This window comes from Rhinoraja longicauda, chromosome 1, assembly GCF_053455715.1.
Source record: "Rhinoraja longicauda isolate Sanriku21f chromosome 1, sRhiLon1.1, whole genome shotgun sequence".
NCBI lineage: Eukaryota > Metazoa > Chordata > Chondrichthyes > Rajiformes > Arhynchobatidae > Rhinoraja > Rhinoraja longicauda.
Genome location: NC_135953.1, coordinates 105,872,409 through 105,896,018, shown reverse-complemented (window position 1 = coordinate 105,896,018; position 23,610 = coordinate 105,872,409). Strand labels below are relative to the sequence as shown.

Here is a 23,610-nt window from a genome sequence, read left to right as displayed (position 1 = left end):
ATGCAACCAAAACAATATATTGTACCTGTTTGTTATTTATGTTAAATAAAATATTGTGATTTAAAGTAGAATATTAAGTAATATTTTAAAATTAAAGTACAATATTAACATTTGCTTTGCTAACTTGATATCAAGTAACTGGGCCATTCTTTCTACACCACAACAAGGCTTATGTCCACCCATTCCTCAATGTATTTGTTGCTATAACATTCACCCAAGTCTTTGTTACCTCTGGACTTGACTTTTGCAATGTTGTCTTGACCAGTTCCCACCTTGCATCATCTGCAACTGAAATTCACTTACCACCTACAACTAACTCACATGGTTTTTTGCCCATGATGCCTGACCGACCGATATCATGTCCCATTGTAGCAACACCACAACTTTAAAAAGATCCTCAACCTTCTTTTCATATCCATCTATAACTTCACCTCATCTGATCTCTGCAAACACCTTCAGTCTTAGAAATCTACCCCATCCCATAATATCTCCAATTCTAGCCTCTTGACTTTAATTTCTTTAAAATAAGCAGTCATACTTTCATGTCTGTCTATTTCTTTCATGGTTTAGTTTAGTTTATTGTCACATTTTTCAAGATACAATGAAAAGTTTTTGTTGCATGCTAACCAGTCAGCAGAAAGACAATACATGATTACAATTGAGCCACCCATGGTCTACAGATACATGATAATGGGATTAACGTTTAGTGCAAAATAAAGTCCAGTAAAGTCCGATTAAAGATGGTCCGAGGGTCTCCAGTGAGGTATATAGTAGCTTGTTGATAGGATGATTGAGTTGCTGGGAAGAAACTAACCCTGAAGCTGGAGGTGTGAGTTTTCACACTTCTGAACCTCTTCCCTGATGGGAAAAGGGAGTGACTGGGGTGAAACCCGTCCTTGATTATGCTGGTGGCCTTGCCGAGGCAGTGTGAAATGTAGATAAAGATTACATAAAAACTATTTGATCAGTTTCACTGTCATATCTCCTAATAACTCCTCTTATGACTCAGTGTCAAGTTCCTGTGAAGTACATTGAGGCCCTTTATTAACATTGATCATGCGATACCAGTTCAAGTTGTAATTTGAAGCAGAAAATATTGGAAGTACTCAGTAGGTTGGGAAGCATCGGTAAAAAAAAAGAGTGATTAGTGTTTCAGATCAAAGGCCTTTCTGACAAAAAGGTCTTTCTCTTTCTGCAAATACTTCTCGGCCTTCTGAATAGAATTTTTTTTTAAGAGCTGCCGAAGGAACAGTGCAGGTGAGGCAGCATCTGTTGAGGGCAATGGACAATTCTGTTAGGACCTTCATCTGGACTTAAAGAAAAGAGGGAAGACTGTAGTGTGCATAGGTGAGAAGACAGAGTAGAGCAGAGCTGGCAAGCCAGAGGTGGATCCAGGGGGAGTTAATTGTCAAATAGAGTTAGGTGTGGCACAGTGGTACAGCTTCTGTCTCACAGCGCCAGAGACCCGGGTTCGATCTTGATTATGAGTTCTGTCCGTGCGGAGTTTGTACCTTCTCCCTGTGACCGCGTGGGTTTTCTCCAGGTGCTCTGGTTTCATCCCCATTCCAAAGGCATGTAGGTTTGAAGGTTAATTGGCTTTGGTAAATTGCCCCATGTATGTAGGGAGCGGTGCGAAAGTGGGATAACATGGAACTGGTGTGCGGGTGATCGCTGGTCGTCGGTGTGCACTCGGTGGGCTGAAGGGCTCGTTTCCACGCTGTATCTCTAAACTAAAGTAGAGGTGGGTGAGGGAAGGATGGAAGTAGCAACAGAAGTTGAGAAGGTGGAGGCAAAAAAGGGCTTGAGATAATGGAATTTGATAGGAAAGAAAAGTGAAGCAAAGATCCGAATAAGGGAGTCAGGATGAGCAGATGGAACAGCGGAGAAAGCAGACTCAGTGGGACGAATGTGTGGGTGATGGGCAGATGGAATCGATGGGGAAGGGGGAAGTAACTGGGAGATTGTGAACTGAAGGAGCGGAGCTGGGTAGAACAGAAGGTTTATGGTCCGAATATTGATGATGCAGCTTTCTTCCGCAAAATCTTTGATAAGCTACCTGACCTTTCTAATACGAATGTGATTGTTGCAGGAGACCATAACACAATCCTCGACTGGCACCTGGATAGGTCATCAAATAAAATGTGTAGCCCTTCGAATGCATCCACGGTTTTGAAAAATCTCATCTCCTCCACCAATTTAGTTGACATTTGGAGGATACAGCATCCCACAGACAGAGAATACTCTTTTTTTTCTAAAATGCACAATTCATACTCTCGTATCGATTCTTTTTTATTAGACTCGAAACTCATACCTAATGTAATAAATACCAAATATCATAACATTTTGATCTCAGATCACGCTCCAACCTCAATTATCTTTGACTTTAAGCTGTCTAAACGATGTGCTAAATGGCGACTACGCCTTTCCTTGCTTAATGATGGAACTTTCTGTAAATACATGTCTGAAAAAATTACAGAATATTTGGAGACCAATGACACTTCTGATGTCTCGGACTCCACCTTGTGGGAAGCTTTCAAGGCAGTTATGAGGGGTCATATTATTTCGTATGAAGCGTCTTTAAAGAAATCCAGAGAGAGACGTCTACAAGAAATTGATTCGGAGCTTTCTCCAATGGAGATGTTGTATAGGAGCACAAACAACCCCCAAACGCTGCAAAATATGCTCAGTCTTAAATATGAGTATAACACGATTCTAACAAATCAAGTCAGTGACCAGCTACTGCGACTGAAACAGCGATATTTTGAATTAGGGGACAAACCGCATACATTGTTGGCCCGTCAGCTTAGAGGGCAACAAGCAAGTAGGGCCATACATATAATAAAATCAGGCAAGGGTGTTGTTTTAACCGATCCAAAATTAATAAATGAACGCTTTAAGGAGTATTATCAAGAGCTGTATAAATCCAAAGCTAACGGTGTTATCAATGCATGGTTAAAAACGTTGGACATACCAAAATTAGATAGTGCCTCTTGTGAGGCCTTAGAATCCTCCTCTGTAGAAATCATGGATGCAATTAGGTCGTTGCAAAACGGCAAGAGCCCTGGGCCAGACGGTTTTGGAGTCGAATTTTATAAGAAGTTTGCTGACCAGGTAACTCCGATCCTGCACAGGATGCTCTCCCACTCAATCGAGTTGAAAAAGCTCCCACCGCCATTGTACAATGCTAATATTTCTCTCTTATTGAAACAAGACAGGGATGAAACCAATCCCTCCTCATACTGACCAATTTCTATGCTTAATTTGGATTTCAAATTTTTTACTAAAATAATGGCGACTAGACTAAATAAGTGTATAGAATCCATTATCCATACGGATCAGACCGGGTTCATCCCCAATAGGTTCTCTTTCTTTAATGTTAGAAGAGTAATGAATATTATGTATCACAAATTCGACAGTTCTTCCAAACAAGCCATTCTGTGTTTAGACGCAGAAAAAGCTTTCGATCAGGTTGAGTGGGGATATTTACTCAGAGTGCTGGAAGAGTTTGGTCTTGGTGCCTCTTTTATTTCCTGGGTACGTCTTATATATGCTCATCCCACCGCTTCCATACTCACAAACCAGGATAGGTCACCCCCTTTTGCCCTTCAGATGGGTACGCGACAGGGCTGCCCCCTCTCGCCGCTCCTCTTTGCGTTAGACATTGAGCCACTGGCAATCGGCATAAGAGGGCATGCACTTATAAAACCGATAATACTGGGTGGGGTGGAACATAAGATTTCGCTTTATGCGGATGATATTGCCATCTTTGTATCTGACCCTGAACATTCTGTCCCTTACCTATTCCAGCTTATTAATTCCTTTGGCGAGGTCTCAGGTTACACTATAAACTGGCAGGAGAGTGAACTTATATCGATAGCAGCAGAATTAGACCCTGTATTCTTAGCCAACATGCAGTTTCAAACAAATCCGGACAGTATAAAATATCTGGGCATTAAAATATCTAAAAACCCCAAGACCCTTTTTAAAATTAACTTTACCGAAAGGTTGAACAAACTAAAGGAGAACATAGAGAAATGGAGAACGTTCCCTATTTCCTTGATTGGCCCCGTGAACGCAGTAAAGATGGTCTCCCTGCCGAGATTTCTGTATTTATTTCAGAATGTCCCTATTTTTATCCCCAAATCCTACTTTAAGTTAATCGATTCTATCATTATGCCATTTATTTGGGGATATAAAGCACACAGGATCTCAAAAGCTTATCTTCAAAAAACGAGGGAACATGGGGGACTGGGGTTACTGTGCTTTTTATATTACTATTGGGCGGCCAATGTTAGAGTCATGGTATACTGGCAGTATGCATATGAACGGGGAGTTGGATATGACCTGCCCCCTTGGCTGGCGATTGAAAAAAGCTTAACCCCAAAAACTTCTCTCCCTGCTCTCCTTTTTTCATTACCCAGATCTCTCACCTCTCTTGGAGAGGATCACTTCACTCTGTCCAATGCTCAGAGAATATGGCACCAAATTAGGAAAGCTTGTGAGCTTCCGAATACGTCAATGCACGCCCCAATCTGGCATAACCACGCTTTCCCCCCATCATTTACAGACACAGCATTCAGAGAATGGAGCTGTAAAGGGATAGTTACAATAAAAGATCTTTACATAAATAGACACTTTGCATCATTTGATCAGCTACAATCCAAGTTCTCATTGCCCAAAACTCAATTCTTCAGGTACTTGCAGCTGAGAAATTATGTTCGACAAAACAATTCGCTTTTTGAGTCCCTTCCCGAAGACGACTCGTTGTCCAAAATTTTGCTGGGTCTCCCGGAAGCAAAGAACCTAATCTCATCTTTTGTAGGTATCTTTTCAAACAAACTAGATAAATCTACTTTAAAAATAAAACAAACCTGGGAAGAAGACCTTAACATTGAAATTGATGACGATGTCTGGAAGGTAGTACTGAAAAGTATAAAATCCTGTTCTATTAATTCTAGGCTACAACTGATTCAATTCAAGGTTATACACAGATTACACTAAGGTTAAGCTGCATAAAATCTTTCCTGATCTCTCACCTTTGTGTAATAGATGCAAGACCGCTGAGGGTACACTCGCTCACCACTTTTGGACGTCCAAAACTTCACAACTTTTGGTGTCTTTTATTTCAATGGTACTCTACTGTTTTAAACGTCACTTTAACTCCGGACCCTGAAACTGCTCTATTCGGGTATTCCACAACGCTTGAGAAGCTAGACCATAATGCTCGCACAATCTTGGTTTATGGTATGGTAATTGCCAACAGATGTATTTTGAAACTATGGAAATCAGACTCTGCTCCTCAGTTTGAGACTTGGTTAAGAGAATTAATGGGCATATTACACGTAGAGAGGTTGAGATATGAATTGTCTGGCAACCCTCAAAAGTTCTTCAACATATGGAACCCAGTGCTGCAGCATATTAAGGACAAGTAAAACTATCCCCTCAATGCCACATGCTTTTGTACCTTCTTTGAATCCAGCAGTGAAAATACTGAAATATTTGACTTGTGAAAATTACCTTACCTCATGTTTTTGTGCTTTTGTCTTTTTTGTCACATTGTAGTTATGTTTTTTTTTAATTTATTATAATTTATTTATTTGTTTGTTTTTGTTTGTTTGTTTTCATGATTATGTAGGGAAGGGGAGGGATGGGGTTTACTGTTGTTGTTATATGCACTGTAATCAATTAAATTAAAAATTTTAAAAATAAACATTAAAAAAAAAAAAAAAAGAACAGAAGGTGAGAGAAAAAACCCAGAATGGGAGCAGGTTACTTGAAAATGGAGAATTCATTGGTCATGACATTGAATTGTAGACTACCCAGGTGGAATATGACCTTTCTAGTGCTCCAGCATTTTCTGTCCAGCATCTGCGGTTTTTGATTTTCAGTTGCAGGTTCATGGTGTTTATATTCAGAGATCTGTTAGCAATTTAGCCTAAGGTCTTCTTATCTGAAGTCAACACGAGCTTTCAGCACTTAATTACTCCAATATCTTTCACCATTTTTGGAATCCTCAGAACATTCCTTGGGTCTCAATGATGTAAAAAAAAATCCCCGTGAACCTATTCCCACTAAAAGATCTTTTGAAATCCCTGCATTCTCTTCCAGCATTTATAAAAGAGACAAATATCAAATTGGACACACCTACTGTGGTGATTTACCAAACATCAGTGCATCATTCTACACAGTCTGAATAAACCCACACTGTACTGAGGAACAAGAGTGCCATTGTGCCTACCTAATGCCTAATTCCTTGTCAGAATTTTGCATCCAATTACATTTTAAAATCTTTCAATTTAAAAAATGATATGTTTGCAGAATTTACACTGCACTATAGTCAAAATATCTAACAAAAATAGTTCGTTCATCACAATATTGTTAAGCATGCAAATTCATCTTGAATTTATTACATTACTGTTCCTCTACACTAAAGCTTATACATTTGCACAAATAAAAACAGAATATGCTGCAAATGCAGGTCAGGCCACATCCGTAGGATGTTTCCACTTGTGGGAGTGTCTAGCACCAGAGGGTAAAGCCTCAGAATAAAAGGACCTACCTTTAGAAAGGACATCTCTTGTGTCTCCAAGGGTGTCCCTCTGCTGACTTTAATCAAATGTTAATTTGAGCCTCACTATCACCTTTTGAATTATTTCTCCTCCACAGAGAGCAGCTCAGCTTCTTCAAACTTCCCCTTAAAGATAAATACTTCATTTCTGGAATCATTCTTGCAAGCCTCTTCAAGGTCTTCATGAAGCTTTAAATCCCCAATGCATTGTTTTTTTCAAATGCTTTCTAACGATCCCTGAAATTTAGACTTTAGAGATACAGCGTGGAAACAGGCCCTTGGGCCCACTGAGTACAGGCCGACCAGTGATCACCCTGTACACTGGTACTATCCTACACACTAGGGAGAATTTACAACTTATGGAAGCCAATTACAACCCTGTACATCTTTGGAGTGTGGGAAGAAACAGGAGCACCCAGAGAAAACCCGCACTGTCACAGGGAGAACGTACAAACTCATATAGACAACACCCGTAGTCAGGAATGAACGTGGGACTCTGGCACATAAGGCAGCAACTACCACTGGGCCACTGTGCTGCTCCTTAATGCTGAAAGCTTTACACATTTAACTATTCCTATAGTCCACTGTTCAGTCCAAGGCTAGATTAACAAAGTTTGATTGCCATTTATCCAGGCCAGGTCTGTTTGCACCCACCAAAATAGCCCTCTTCCAACTATGTGTATATAAAATACTCCCTGAGAGAACTATATAAGAATATGGGAAGCACAGATTTGGGTAGATAGTGCAATTTTTTTTCTCCCAGGGTGGAAATGTCAAAGACGAAAGAGGTTATTTGAAGGTTTGAAGGTTGAAGTCATTTTAATTTTGCATAATCTAATCATAGTCAAGGTGTAATTCTGCCCTTCACACAGGTGAAAGATCCTCAAGGTGCAACACCATCAATGAAGAGTGGTTTACGCCAACATGACTCTGAATTGATGAAGCCCAACAGATTGAGACCCAATCTGACCTTCCCATTTCTAACTTGCTCCCAAGTCTAAACATGAATATAGAGGCGTAGATAGTTAAAACATTTTCCCCTTAGTGGAATGTCAAAGGCTAACGGGCATTTCTTAAGATGAGAAAGGCAAAGGTGAAAGTGGATGTGCAGACAAGTTCTAGTTTATACACTGAAGGTGGTGGATGCCTGGAACATGCTGCCAAGGGTGGTGAAGGAGGCATTTATGATAGTAGCATTTCAGAGGCTTTTAGTTAAATACCTAAACATGCATGGAATGGAGGGATGTAGATCTCATGTGCAGGCAGATGAGATTAGTTTATCTTGGCATCATGTTTGGCGTAGAAACTGTGGGCCATGGGGCCTGTGGTCTGTCTTCAAAGCCAGGTCACAGAGCTTAAAAATAAACTCATGTTTGTTCAATGATTCTAGACAGTTTCCCTGTTAGAAAGTCAATTTTGCAATGAAATGCTGTTGTCGTCAAAATGACTGAGCAGAAGGTTATTGCCTTATATTGCGTTGATTGGCCATTTCTTCTGAGATAAAACTGCTCTGCTCTTCTAAGTCTTTTCATTTGTTAAAGAGGACATAGGTTTAAGGTGAGGGGGAAAAGATTTAATAGGAACCTGAGGGGTAATGTTTTTACACAAAAGGTGGTGGGTGTATGGAACGAGCTACCGGAAGAGGTAGTTGAGCCAGGTACTATCGCAACGTTTAAGAAACATTTAGACAGGTACGTGGATAGGACAGGTTTAGAGGGATATGGGCCAAACACAGGTAGGTGGGATCAGTGTACCTGTGACATGTTGGTTGGTGTGGGCAAGATGGGCCGATGGGCCTGTTTTCACACTGTACATACACATATACATACATACAAATATATAAAATTGCACTTTTGATTACTTTAGACCTACTTGTTGTGGTAATGGATTGTTGCAGACAGTCCCCTCGCACATATCCTGTAGCACATCAAGTGAACGAGTTCACTCAGCCACATCTTCACGCTGTAAGTAACAGAAAGATACACCTTGCTTTTAATTCACATGCAGAAGAGATTTTTTTTAATTTTAGCAAATGATCGTATCAAACAAATTCCTAATACAATAAACAAGTTTGTGAAAATATGCTTGCCGTGGTAACTGACGTCATATTTAAATTGTATCAAGTGTTACTATGGAGTCAGAAAGGTCAGAGAAAACATGTCGCTAGGATGTTAAGGAATGGTGGACAAATAAAACAAAGCGTTTTATTCAATGTAGCACTCTCTTCATGCTGCATTGTGCTCAGTGTTAAAATACAAGGTACAATCAATCCAACCTACCGCTGCATCACTGTGCTGCCCCGCAGTACACACAGTTATAGTCTGTGAACCTAAGCAATTTGTGCTAATCAAATCCAAACACTGCAGCCTGCTTCAATTACTCCTTCCCACACAAATGAATTAAAGGTGGCCTGATGGCTACAAACTGTATCAGTTGCTGTTTTCATCCAACCCTGTCAAAATATCTCAGTTCCCTTCAGCCAAATTGCGCTCACTTCTTACAGTAACCCACAAGATTATCTCCAGTCCTTATCTTTAGATGGACCAAGGATTAAGTCTGTAACCCTGCAATTGACATTACGACCTGGCAAAGACTCACGTGCTAAACTTTAATCAGCTGTCCCAAAGTCTCACTAACTTCCTCCTTGCATCTTTTCCATTCTATGCCTCTTGTTTGCTTTCTCTGACTGTGGAACCTACAGTTTCTCTAAGGGAGTGTGACTGAGATACACAGAGCACTCTTTATGCCACAGAGCCAGGCAGCGCTGATAATTCCAAGCATTTGTATTAGCAAAACAGTCATACACAAAAGAGATTTCAGGTTTAATATATCTTACTTGTGTTAGTTTAGTTCAGAGATACAGCATGGAAACAGGCCCTTCGGCCCGCCGGGTCTGCTCCGACCAGCGATCCCCGCACATTAACATTACCCTACACACACTAGGGACAATTTTTACATTTACCAAGCCAATTAACCGACAAACCTGTCCGTCTTTGGAGTGTGGGAGGAAACCGAAGATCACGAAGAAAACCCACACAGGGGGAACATATAAACTCCGTACAGACAGTACCCGTAGTTGGGATCGAACCCAGGTCTCTGGCGCTGCATTCGTTGTAAGGCAGTAACTCTACAGCTGCGCCACCATTAGTTACCAGCTCTTACAATACTACAACTCCCTTCAGTACCTCAAGATAGTGGGTGAGGTGAGGATAGGAAAGGGTAGAATAGAACAGCACAGTGGCGCAACAGTAGAGTTGCTGCCTTACAGCGTCAGAGACCAGGGTTCGATCCTGGCTATGGGTGCTGTCTGTACGGAGTTTGCACGTTCTCCCCGTGACTGCGTGGGTTTTCCCCGGGTGTTCTGGTTTCCTCCCACACTCCAAAGATGTACAGATTTATTGGCTTCAGTAAAATTGTAGTGTCCCTAGCGTGTATGATAGATTGCTGGTCGGGTGTGGCCTCAGTCGGCCGAAGGACCGGTTTCCGTGTTGTATCTCTAAAGTCTAAAGAAACGTGCAGAAATGTCTGTAAGCTGAGACTGCTGAAAGTGCATGCAACCATACAACAGTCTTCTTCTTTTACCTGCTGTGTGGCAGCTGCCCCACTAAACTGGTTCCAATCACCAACCAACTGATGCCAATCATGGCCAAAGTGATCCTGCAAGAGAGAAGAGGTGGGAAGATCTTGTTGAGCAGCGTCTATTGAAGGCAACCAGATGTAACTCACTTCAGTGCAGCATGTAATCATATCAGAAAGCAATGAATAGAAACATAGCTTCTGCTAATGGTCAAATGTTTCTTTTGCAAAATTCTAGAAATAAAACTATTTGACAACTTACACAACAAGTTCAGTTTTAGACTAACACTGGCTTGAAGAGTATTGTGCACTTCTGAGATAAAGTTAAACTGATGGACAGGTATTGTGCTGTGTTAGATAGCACACAGCACAATGTGCTGGAGTAACTCAGCAAAATGCTGGAGTAACTCAGCAGATCTGGAGAGAAGGAATAGGTGACGATTCAGGTTAGAACGCTTCTTCAGATGGTGACATTTCGGGTCGAGACCCTTCCTACACATTGTGCTGTGTTAATCAGCTCAAAGCATCAAGGGAATCAATGCTAGCTCCTTCACTGACTGCAGTTATACTGCAGGTTGTATGTGGTGCTCCCTTTACTCTACATTCAGTGGTTTAAACAAACTGTGAGTCATAAAAGTTGTCCACTGTAATCACTTTAACTAAACCACTTCAGCCTTTTTGCTGTACAGCCTTGACAAACCACATTTTGAAAATGCATTCATGTGCCAATTAGATTTTGAGGTTTGAACGAATTATGGACAGAGTATCAGATACCAATCAAGACCGAGAAGGGAAATTAGAGAGTAAAGGAGACTGCGATCTGCAAACAAGCTAAATAACATTTGCGTGCTATAAACACGATCGGCTTTTACAACAGTTTTACAACATTATAAAGGTATTACATACATGCAAGTTGTTAGTTATCACAAGAGTAAGATTTTATAAATCTGACACCTGGCAACTAATTGGAAAATAGTGGCAAGAACGTGGGTAGGTACCAGTTTATAAAGTTTAAGAATGGAAGTATACAATGAATAGAAACATAGCTCATGCGAATGATCAAATTTTTCTTTTGCAAAATTCTTTAAATTATACATTCAAATGACACCATCTAATCAAGAAAGCTGCCATGGAGACTATAGTTGGTCAGAAATCAGGAATCAATTACTGCAATGCAGATTAAAATAAACTGCATAATCAAGAGCATTGCATCATGGCCCAATTAATGTGGCAACACTTCCTGTCCATTGAGAAGTAATGGCCGAATAAAGGTGGTCTAACTTCAAATAGCCCTTGATTTCCCTCTCTATCCACTCCCTTCCCGGTTCTCCCACCAGTCTTACTGTCTCTGACTACATTCTATCTTTGTCCTGCCCCCTCCCCTGACATCAGTCTGAAGAAGGGCCTCGACCCAAAACGTCACTCATTCCTTCTCTCCAGAGATGCTGCCTGACCTGCTGAGTTAGTCCAGCATTTTGTGCCTACCTTGGGGAAAACAGGTATGAGTACATGGAGTGAATTTCATCCAAATACTGATCTGAGATAAGCAGAAACAAAGTGAAGAAAGAGTATCCTAATAATGTAAACCCCCTCACAAACCCCACAACTCTTACTCTCAAAGCAAGGGACATACTCAATATCAGACAGGCAAGGATGACACTAATTAATCAAGAAATCCAATCATCTTATGACTGCTAGATTGACCATATACCTGGACATTATTCTAAACAAAAAGTGCTGGAGGAACTCAGTGGCAGGGAGCACCTGTGGAGGGAATGGACAGACGAAATATTGAGTCAGGACACTACTGCAGATCTGAAACGTCTTCTGCCCATTCCCTCCACAGATGCTGCCCGACCCACTGAGTGACTCCAACACTATGTGTTTTGCTCAAGATTCCAGCATCTGCAGTTTCTTGTGTCTCCTCGACACTATTCCAGTGATTAAGGGGTTAAGTTATTGGGATGGATTGTAGAACTTGGTTTATTATTCTTGAGGCTTAGACAGCTGAAGTGGTCTATCAAGATTTAATATAAAAATTAGTCATCATTTTTACAAATATTGACTATTTGCTCATTTACGGGGAATTAAGAACAAGAAAGGCATAATCTTAAAATAAAAACAAGTGTGATTAACATAAATTGAGAGGCATTTTTCTACAGAAAGGGTTATGGAGATCTGGAGCTGAATCCTGAAAGGAGGAGGATTTGAGTCAGTTGAAATGATAACTCTATGATCAGTTTTGAGGTTAGGCATAGTGAAGCAAGTTGAATGAAGGTGGCTACATGGAGTTGTGTTATGGATCACCTTTCATATATTTAAAATGGTAGAACAGGATCAAGAGGCCAAATGGTCTTGTCTTACTCCAGTGTTCCGGCGCAATGTAAACCTTCATCAATGAGAACCAAGTGGAGCAATTATTTTGCACAATATCAGTTAAACTACATCACTTTTCCTTTCGTGGTTTGTAAATTGTTTGGACGTATTGGCTCATTTGAAAAAACTTAAGGGAGACAAACATACAGCTTTCCATTCCATCTCAGAACTCAATGGCTGTTGTACAGAATCCAGTAATTTTCTAACTTTGACAGATTCAACGGCATCATTCATTTATTCAACAGACATAAATGGCATTACTAAACATACTGATAAATTTGGAATGTTATGGTGCACTAGAAATAGATAACAATGTGGACTCTGATCAAATGTTTACATTAATGCACCTCTCCCATTTACTTAAATTACTGCCTTTCTGCACCTGGATCACCCAGGCCCGTTTTTATCATTCCCAAAATTGATCGTTATTTTCCTAGACATTTTTAAGAAAAATATAGGCAACTCCAGAAGCATTATTTTAGTAGCTGTGAGCCTGACCTGCTGAGTTACTCCAGCATTTTGTGTCTCGACCCGAAACGTCACCCATTCCTTCTCTCCCGAGATGCTGCCTGACCTGCTGAGTTACTCCAGCATTTTGTGAATAAAAACCTTCGATTTGTACCTGCATCTGTAGTTATCTTCTTATACATTTTAGTAGCTGTACTGGCTGAACTCGGTGTTTGTAATTAATTTCCAGTCAGGCCAGACAGGAGTGCTTTGGAATAATCATAAAAAGATTTATGATTATGGTTGTGGTTACGTGTTTATGGTTTGTGTATGTCGCCGTAACAAATTGGATCTGAATAAAAAAGAATGCAATCAAGAAACATTGCAGGTTTAGAGGACTGCAGTCAGTCACCAATGACCTATGTCACTTTCTCTCTTTTTAAAAACACACTGATAGTTACTCCAGCATTTTCTGTCTATCACTGATAGTCATACTTTCTCCTTGAAACTGCGAAAACAACAGCAATGCAGAGACGATTGGTGGGCAGGCCATCAACCATCCCCCATGCACAATTTGTAACATGTAATGTTTGTGCCAGGCCACATCCTGACCACTCCCTCTTCTCCCCTCTCCAATCAGCCGAGGTACAGAAGTGTGAAAACCCACACCTCCAGATTCAGGAACAGCATCTTCCCAGCTGTTATCAGGCAACAGAACCATGCTGCCAACAACTAGAGAGCAGTCCTGAGCTACTATCTACCTCATTGGAGACCCTCGGACTATATTTAATTGTACTTTACTGTGTTTTATCTTGCACTAAATGTTATTCCCTTTATCCTATATCTGTACACTATGGACGGCTCGATTGTAATGAGGCAACTACCATTTGTCAATCTGGAACAACTAATTTGGGGACAACAATTAAATAATAGGTTATTGAGGAGAAACTTCAAGAGAAAGAGAGTTGCTATCAAAAGGCATCTTTCAGCTAAAAATAGGTATCATCAAAATTAGAGAGTTGCAGTGGAAATAAAGAATTAGAAGGATGAAGTGAAAGGGTGAGAGGATAAAGGATGGACAGGTGCTCCTGTGGAAAATTAACGTCTGCATTGATCAGCTGGGACAAATGCCCAGATTCTGTGCTACAAAATCAATGCAGTTCTTTGTGGAAACCAAGAACTACAGATGCTGGTTGATACACAAAGGGACACAAATGCTGGAGTAACTCAGCGGCTTAGGCAGCATCTTTGGAAAACGTGGGTAGGTGACATTTATGGTCAAGACCCTTCTTCAGACAGATTGTTGGGGGGAGGTGGGGGAGGGAAAGAAGAATGCTGGAAAATGGGAGAGGCAGGACAAAGTGTGGTAGGTAATAGGATGATACCTATGATGAGCAAACGATTACGTATGACGAGCATTTGGTGGCACTGAACCTGAACTTACTGAAGTTTAGAAGGATGAAGGGTGACCTCATTGAAACTTACTAAATAGTGAATGGAATGGATAAAGTGGATGTGGAGAGGATGTTTTCACTAGTGGGAGAGTCTAGGACCAGAGGGCATAGCCTGAGAATAAAAGGACATACCTTTAGAAATGAGATGAGGAGGAATTTCTTGAGTGAATCTGGGGAATTCATTGGCACAGACAGCTGTGGATACCAAGTCAATGGGCATTTATAAAACAGAGATTGACAGATTCTTGATTAGTAAGGGTGTCAAATGTTATGAAGGGAGGAGGTTAGTTACGAGGAATGCAATTCTTTGTTTCTCTCCTCTTACAACATCGCATGACATTTGTGGAAGTTTGCTGTGATTATCAGCTTGTTACCACTGGTGGAAGGCAAGCAGGGGAAATATATGCTGAACAAGAGGGACGTCCAAGACAGCCCAAGTCAAAGAGCAAAATAAACAAGACTCAAATGTTATGACAAAGGTGCAAAATCATGGCTGATGATGGATGTCAACAGAAAGCAGAAAGTATGACTGTCAATGTGTTATAAGTGACCGAATGCAATCACAAATGATCCAGATGAAGATGACAGCTGGAGGCCCAGCACAGCCTGGGGCTCGCCTGGATCAGGTACTTCTCCATGAGACCTAGCACTCGGACTGGACTTTGGAAATGGCACCAAATCTGACAAATCACAAAATAATTTCACTGTGTTTTGCACATGTGACAATAAAGCACCATTGAACCATTGAAATGCTGAAAGAATGCAGAATGCAAAAAGCTGCGACATTCCTGAATTGGAAACACTTTTACTCAGATCCAAACATTTTTGTTCAGCTTAAGGGCCTGTCCCACTTTAGGCGATTTTAAGGTGACGCCGGCGACCGTCAAAGTCGTAGCAGATCGCCGAACTTTTATTTTACCCGACGACAATGACCACGACAATGGTCAGATCGAGATTACAGCGTCTTCGGAAACATCGCGAAATTCCCACGCTGTCAATGTTTCTCCGGCGTCCTAATTTTCGCTGAAAGCACTGACAAGTCGGTAAGTACTTGAGAGTTTTGAACTATACATCTTGTATGGGTTACTTAAAAACCAAGCTTCACTGTAACAAGGCATAAACTGGATTTACGTCGAGTTCTTTTTTTTCTATTTAAAAAGTGGTTAAGTGGATTTTTGTGAAAAGTGTGTGGGCATTCTTTAAAAATGTACGGGAGATGCATATCTGGTTTCTGGGTTGCATATCTGGGTTGGGAGCCCACTTTAAATGTAATGGCTGATGGCCATAAACATCGCAAAAATTCCCACGCTTACCTGACCATCAAACTGTCGCCTCCAATCTACCTGTCAAATGTCCTGACGGTAAATAAATTGGTTAAACACAAGCATTTTATGGTATTTTGAAATGACTTTACTTATTTTAATATAATGTGCTTCTAAATGCATCTAAGAGAACCTAGCAAACCTGGGGACAGCAGGCGACGATACCTGGTGACAAGCCAGCTGTCGCCGAGAAATTTCACTCCGGATGATTTCTCAGCGACACGCTGAGATCCACTACGATTCTTGGAAGATTCCTAACGATCATGCCCGTGACACCCCGACTAGTCCCCGGTAGTCGCCTTAAAATCGCCTAAAGTGGAACAGGCCCTTTAATGGCACAACCCATTAACAGGTGGCTCCTTTTAATTACTTTTCTGAACCGACTGGAATTTAATTCAGATATGTGTGGCATTTTGGGAAGTCAAACCAGGGAGGGGCCTTCGGAGTGAATGCGAGGGCCCTGAGGAGTGTTGCAAAGCAGAGGGATCCAGGAGTACAACAAGTACATATCTCTCTGGGTGGTGAAGACGGTGATCAGCACGCTGGCCTTCATCAGTCAAGAAATTGAGGATAGAAGTTGGGACGCTATGTTAGTTCTTCAAGAAATTGGTGAGGCTGGACTTGGAGGTTTGTGTTCTGTTTTGGTTGCGTTGATATAGAAAGGATACCATTAAGGTGGAAAGAAGGAACGCAGAGAGGATTTGAGGATGTTAGTAGTTAAGGGATATGATATAGTTGGAATTACGGAGACATGGCTCCAGGGTGACCAAGGCTGGGAGCTAAACATGCAGGGGTATTCGATATTCAGGAAAGATAGACAGTAAGAAAGAAAGAGGAGGTGGAGTAGCATTGCTGATTAAAGAGAAGATTAATGCAATAGCAAGGAGAGACATTAGCCTGGATGCTGTAGAATCAGTATGGGTACAACTGCGAAATAGCCAAGGGCAGAAAACATTTATTGGAGTTGTATACAGACCACCAAACAACAGTAGGGAGGTTGGGGATAGCATCAAGCAGGAAATTAGGGATACGTGTAGCAAAGGTACAGCGGTTATCATTGGTGACTTTAATCTACATATAGATTGGGCCAACCAAATTGGTAACAGTGCTGAGGAGGAGGATTTCCTGGAATGTATACGGGATGGGTTTTTAAACCAATATGGGTATTGTGTAATGAGGAAGAATTAGTTAGCGATCTTGTTGTGCAAGGCCCCTTGGGCAACAGTGACCATAACATGGTGGAATACTGCATTAGGATGGAGAGTGACACAGTTAATTCAAAGACCTGGGTCCTGAACTTGAATAAAGGAGACTTTGAAGGTATGAGATGGGAATTGGCTAGGATAGCTGGCAAATTATACTTATTTACACGGTTGACAGTGGAGATGCAATGGCGAAGATTTAAAGACCGCATGGATGAACTCCAGAAATTGTTCATCCCTGTCTAGTGAAAAAATAAAACTGGAAAGGCGGCTCAACCGTGACCGACGAGGGAAGTCAAGAATAGTTTTAAAACCAAGGAAGAGGCATATAAATTGGCCAGTAGAAGCAGCAAACCAGAGGACTGGGAGAAATTTTGAACTCCACAGATGAGGACAAAGGGGGACAGAGGGGGGGAAAAGAGCATGAAAGAAAGCTTGCGGGGAATATAAAAACTGACTGTAAAAGTTTATTTAGGAATGTAAAAAGGAAAAGATTACTAGTGAAGACAAATGTAGGTCCCTTACAGTCAGAGACAGGTGAATTTATAATGGGAAACAAGGAAATGGCAGAACAGTTAAACGAGTATTTTGGTTCTGTCTTCACTAAGGAAGACGCAAACAATCTCCTGGAAATACTGGGGGACTGAGGATCTAGTGGGACAGAGGAACTGAAGGGAATCCACATTAGTCAGAAAATGGCGTTAGGTAAACTGTTGGGACTGAAGGCAGATAAATCCCCAGGGCCTGATGGTCTGCATCCCAGAGTACTCAAGGAGGTGGCCCGAGAAATTGTGGATGCAATGGTGATCATTTTTCAATGTTCTCTCGACTCTGGATCAATTCCTGTGGACTGCAGGGTAGCCAATGTAACTCCACTTTTTAAGAAAGGAGGGAGAGAGAAAACAGGGAATTATAGACCAGTTAGCCTTACATCGGTAGTGGGGAAGATGCTCGAGTCGAATATTAAAGATGGTATAGCAGCGCATTTGGAATGCAGTGATGGGATCGGTCAAAGTCAGCATGGATTTAAGAAGGGGAAATCATGCTTGACTAATCTTTTGGAATTTTTTGAGGATGTAACAAATAGAATGGATAAGGGAGAGCCAGTGGACGTGGTGTATCTGGACTTTCAAAAAGGCTTTGACAAAGACCTACACAAGAGATCAGTGTGCAAAATCAGAGTATATTGTATTGGGGGTAGGGTATTGACATGGATAGAGAACTGGTTGGCAGACAGGAAGCACAGAGTAGGAAATAACGGGTCCTTTTCAGAATGGCAGGCAGTGATTGGTGGGGTGCTGCAAGGCTCGGTGCTGGGACCCCAGTTGTTTACAACATATATTAACAATTTCGATGAGGGAATGGCGGGACTGACGTATGATGGAAGAATGGGAAGAATGGGCTTGTATTCGCTGGAATTTAGAACAATGAGAGGCGGTCTTATCGAAACATATAAAATTCTTAGACGATTGGACTGGGTAGATGCAGGAAAAATGTTTCCGATGTTGGGGGAGTCCAGAACCAGGGGTCACAGTTTAAGAATAAGGGGTAGGCCATTCAGTACTGAGATGAGAAAAACTTTTTCACTCAGAGAGTTGTGAATCTGTGGAATTCTCTGCCACAGAAGGCAGCGGAGGCCAATTCACTAGATGTTTTCAAAAGAGAGTTAGATTTAGCTCTTCAGGCTAAGGGAATCAAGGGATATGAGGAAAAAGCCGGAACAGGGTATGGATTTTGGATGATCAGCCATGATCATATTGAATGGCGGTGCTGGTCCGAAGGGCTGAATGGCCTACTCTTGCACCTATCTTCTATGTTTCAATGTTGTCAGAACTTGAGTGCCTAAGCTATAGGGAGGCAATGGGCAGACTAGGACTTTATTCTTAAGACAAGAGGCTGAGGGGTGATTTTATAGAGGTGTATAACATTATAAGGGGAATAGATTGGATGAATGCACAGGGTCTTTTTCCCAGGGTCGGTGAATCAAGAACTAGAGGGTATCGGCAAGGTGAAAGTGGAAGGATTTCATAGGAACACGAGGCAACTGTTTCACACAGATATGGTGGGTGTAAGGAACGAGCTGCCAAAGAGTGAAACATGTATAATGACAACATTTAAAGGACCTTTGGACATGTACATGGATAGGAAAGGTTTAGAAGGATATGTGCAATGGCCTACTCTTGCACCTATCTAGTGCAGATGGGGCATCTTGGTCACCATGGACAAGATGGGTCATGGGGCCTGTTTCTGTGCTGCCTGATTCCTTGACTCTTTCAATCCACTCTATCCAACTTGGGTTGTTCTTGCCATATTGATGTTGCTATTCAAATAGAAAGTTCAGGAGTTGTTGAATTGCATTCACTGACTGTGATCTTCTGCTTTGAAGAACCGCACAAAACCTTTGGACACCCTGACTAGTTTCCTTTGCACTTACCGCAGAGGCAGGAGGACCCCATATCGAAACGCAACTCCCAGACCCCAGAGTATGGTCACTCGGACGCTGATATGCTGAAAGTTCCTGTTGGTTCTCGTTAATAGGTTCCACAAGACTAACTCTTCTGAGCTGAACCGAGTGGTCACTTCATCCTCCACAATGTCCTCAAATCCCTTCTTCGAGAAGTAGAAAACATCAGAGAGATTAAAGTCCCCCTCAGGAACAGCCTGGTTTCTATTTGAATATCGTCTCAGTTCTGTGATCTCTTCCTCCAGGGAGCCTTTGTCACGTTTCTCAATAATTTCTGGAAGACAACAAAGAATATTATGGTACTCTGATAAAATGCACGTGAAAATAAATCAGAGAGCCCCAGGTCAAATATGTTTGCATACTAAGGAGAAGTGGGAGGACAGGCAACAAAGAAAACAAGTTTGAGAAGGCAAAACATACAATGGGAAGCACCAGAGAAGAGCTACATTTGCATCATGAAAATGTGTTTGCCCAAACACTGAGAAGGGGAGGGGAATGCATTAGCCTTATGTATTAACCTATAAAGTATTAGCCTATGTTGTATGCTCCTCAAACTCAATGACAGTGTCTTTTACTCAGGGTAGGGCAACCAAATCCACAGGATGTAGGTGCAAGGTGAGAGGGGAAAGTTGTAATGGGAACCTCGGGGGCAGCTTTTCCAGAGAGATGTGGCGAGTATTTTGAACAAGCTGCCAGAGATGGTAGTTGAGGAACGGACACTTAATAGACAATAGACAATAGGTGCAGGAGGAGGCCATTCAGCCCTTCGAGCGAGCACCGCCATTCAATGCGATCATGGCTGATCACTCTCAATCAGTACCCCGTTCCTGCCTTCTCCCCATACCCCCTCACTCCGCTATCCTTAAGAGCTCTATCCAGCTCTCTCTTGAAAGCATCCAACGAACTGGCCTCCACTGCCTTCTGAGGCAGAGAATTCCACACCTTCACCACTCTCTGACTGAAAAAGTTCTTCCTCATCTCCGTTCTAAATGGCCTACCCCTTATTCTTAAACTCTGGGGATTGGGGTGGCAGTTAGGCTGTCGAGCTAGAGTGCTGTGAGGGCTGGATCAGGCTAGATTTCTTTCCCTGAAACACAGCAGTGAATCAGTCAGGTTTGTCCATTAGCTTTATGGCTGCCCTTCATTTCTTTTCCCATTCAAACTCTCGAACGCATTGATAAAATCTGAACTCACGGTCTTCGGTCACTTGTCCACTTACATACCCTTAGGGCACAGGTCACCCTCACTAGCAACAGCACAGAGTAAAGCTCACTGCACTAACTCAATTAAATCAAAGGCTTGTGTATGTCTATGCACTCTGCTCATCCATTTCTTGTGAAACTGGCTGAACCTGTTGTTCCACCCACACTGTAACAATTTCCTAGGAAAATACAAACAAGCTCAGAAAGAAAGGACAACAAAGTGCAATGTGTCTCGGAAAATGCTTGAAAGACATAGAAGGGTTCTGTCTTGCTTATCAAAGACAAAGATGCAATCAAGACAGTACATATTTTAAAATCAAATGAAGAAGTGCGGATGATAGATTAACTAGCAAGGTGCTGTCTTGCACAAGATAAAATTGATGCCACATTATGATTCCCATACTTGTTCAAGAACAACCAGTCAAGAAGGTTTGGTAGATTTTTACAGCAGCAAACAGGAGCAGAATCATCTCAACTTCCTTTCAATTAGACTGGTTTTGAAAATATTTGCTGTGTGATACATGTAGCACAAATCAGCCCATTAGCCTCTGTTCTGTAAAACTACATACACTTTAAGGTCTCTCTTTCAATGTTGATAGTTCCTTTCTGTGTCCAAACTGTGGCCCACGGACCACATCCGACCCGCCACGAGATTTTATCTGGCCTGCAGCTAGCACGTTCCGTGCTGCGGGTTCTGTTGTAGCGTGGGAACTTTTTTTTAGCGGCCTATATGAATGGCGGTTTATTGTCACGTGTGCACTGCAGAGTGGATTTTTTTTAGCACAGATCACACGTGCACGAGTCACCACCATATTTTGTGTGTCCCGGGGGAAACGCCTTCTGCAGCCGACCTTGCAGGCACTGAAGGCATTACCCCTTTCCTACTGGCCCACTCATCGTGTCCGTCGTCTCCAGCGGCTCTCTCCTCCTCGGATCTCCGGTCTTCAGGGCCGGCCTCGACAGTTTCCCAACTTACACGTCAGGTAGGCTATCAAGTTGAGGGTTTGCATGCAGCTGCCGACTTAATAATAATTTTTAATTTTAATGATTTCTTAGCGGAGTGCCCACCCGTGAGTCACTGCGATGGTGACACATGTGGTCACTCCACCATTATATATATTTCTATACTGTCTGCATGCCCACTGGTGGTCACTGTATTTTTTCTGTTTTATAAATAATTCTATACCCACAGTAGAAATATATTCCAATATTTTAAGGCCTTTTAAAAAATTAAATATTATTTATTTGTTGCCATATAAACCTCATTTAATTTATAAAACAGACATTTCTTTATTTTTTCCTATGACTCGCAAAATTGTGCCAAATATATAATGTGGCCCTCATGCTGAAAAGTTTCGAGGCCCCTGGTCCAGATCATCACACAAACCAATCTGATGGCGGCGCTGCCCTAGCAGCTGCGGCTTACCTGCAGTCCGTTTGTCTTTGTGTTTTTGTTGGGGGATTTTGTCTTAATTGTAAATGTGATGTCGTGTTTTTGTGGTTGTGTACTATGTGTGTGTGTGGGGGGGAGGGAGGAACTGTAAAATTGTATATTTGTCCCTTCCGAACGGAGACCCGACCTTTGTTTTCTAGGTCGGGTCTCCGTTCCTGCTGCGGCCTACCATCGGCCAAACTCCTGGAGCTGGCGGCCTCCAGGGCTCTGGTTCGCAGAGCCCGCGGACCAGACTCACCATCAGCGGAGCCGGCCGTTCTCGGAGGCTGCGGGAGCGGCTGCGACTCGCCTTAGGCTCGGGCTGCGTGGATGCCGACATCGGGAGCTCCGGCAGCGGCAGCGTGTTCGCCCGCCCCGGATCGCGGGGCTTGGGTCGGCCCGCCGCGGACATTTCACCGTCCGGCGCGGCCTGAAATAGGCCACGGGATTTTCTCTGCTCGGCGGGGGCTTCAATGTCGGGAGCCCCGACCGCCCCGACTTACAGCGGGGCTTGGGTCGGCCCGTTGCGGACATTTCACCGTCCGGCGCAGCCTGGAACATGGCAACGACAACAGCCTGACCGCAGGAGAAGACGGCAGGGGAAGAGAAAAGACATTCTGGCCTTCCATCACAGTGAGGAGGGGACTGGAGGACTGTGATGGATGTTTCTTTTTGGGGGGTTTTGTGTTGGTTGGGGTTGTGTAATTTGCTTATTTTATTGCTCTTATTGTTGGACTGTGGGTGACGAAATTTCGTCCAAAAAACTTGTTTTTTGGATGACAAATAAAGATATCTTGAATCTTGAATCTTGACTTCCATTGAGTCAAGATACACTTCACACTGCCTCAGCAATGCCGCCGGCATAATCAAGGACGAGTCTCACCCCACCCACTCCGTCTTGTCCGCTCTCCCATCAGGCAAGAGGTGCAGAGGTTTGAAAATGCACACCTCCAGATTCAGGGACAGTTTCCTTTCAGCTGTTATCACTCAACCGTACAGTCCTGACCTCCCATCTACGTCAATGGAGACCTTTGAACTATCTTTAATCGGACTTTATCAGACTTCAATGTTATATCTTTGCACTAAACGTTCTACCCTTTAACCTTTATCTGTGCACTGTGGACGGCATCATTGTATTCAAGTATAGTCTTTTCTCTGACTGGACAGCACACAAACAAAAGCTTTCCCCTGTACTTCGGTGCGTGTGACAATAATGAACTAAACTATCCATACAGAAAACTGAATACAAACCTATCCGATCATATTTGCCTATGCAGTTCAAGGTACAACTTAAGTCGAGTTGTACTTAGAGTTTCCTCCTTAGCTTGGTGCATGCCGATGATGCACCACTAAAGTGATTCACGTTAGTATTACTTCACTGGTACTATTGAATTGGAAGTAAGACGGCACAAATGGCTCGGGAGACCCTGAAAGCTACTTACCAGGTACTCGGGAAGTGAATTTAATTATATAGTTTCAGCCGATCTGGGTCCCAGCTTGTCAACTGGAAGTATGGTCTACATTGCCTAACCTGTGGGGTACTACAAAGCTAGAGAGATCCACTGCC

The 23,610-nt window shown here is 42.4% G+C and overlaps 1 protein-coding gene across 1 annotated transcript in view; it reads right to left on the bottom strand.

Moving 5' to 3' along the window:
- Positions 1 to 23,610, bottom strand: part of gpat3 (glycerol-3-phosphate acyltransferase 3) — a 51,718-nt gene that overhangs the window by 21,786 nt on the left and 6,322 nt on the right. The window contains exons 4-6 of the mRNA XM_078404070.1: positions 19,380 to 19,683; positions 10,151 to 10,225; positions 8,441 to 8,530 (exon numbers count right to left, since the gene is read on the bottom strand). Of these exons, the coding sequence (XP_078260196.1) occupies positions 8,441 to 8,530; positions 10,151 to 10,225; positions 19,380 to 19,683 (469 nt within the window). The remainder of the gene's footprint in view (positions 1 to 8,440; positions 8,531 to 10,150; positions 10,226 to 19,379; positions 19,684 to 23,610) is intronic.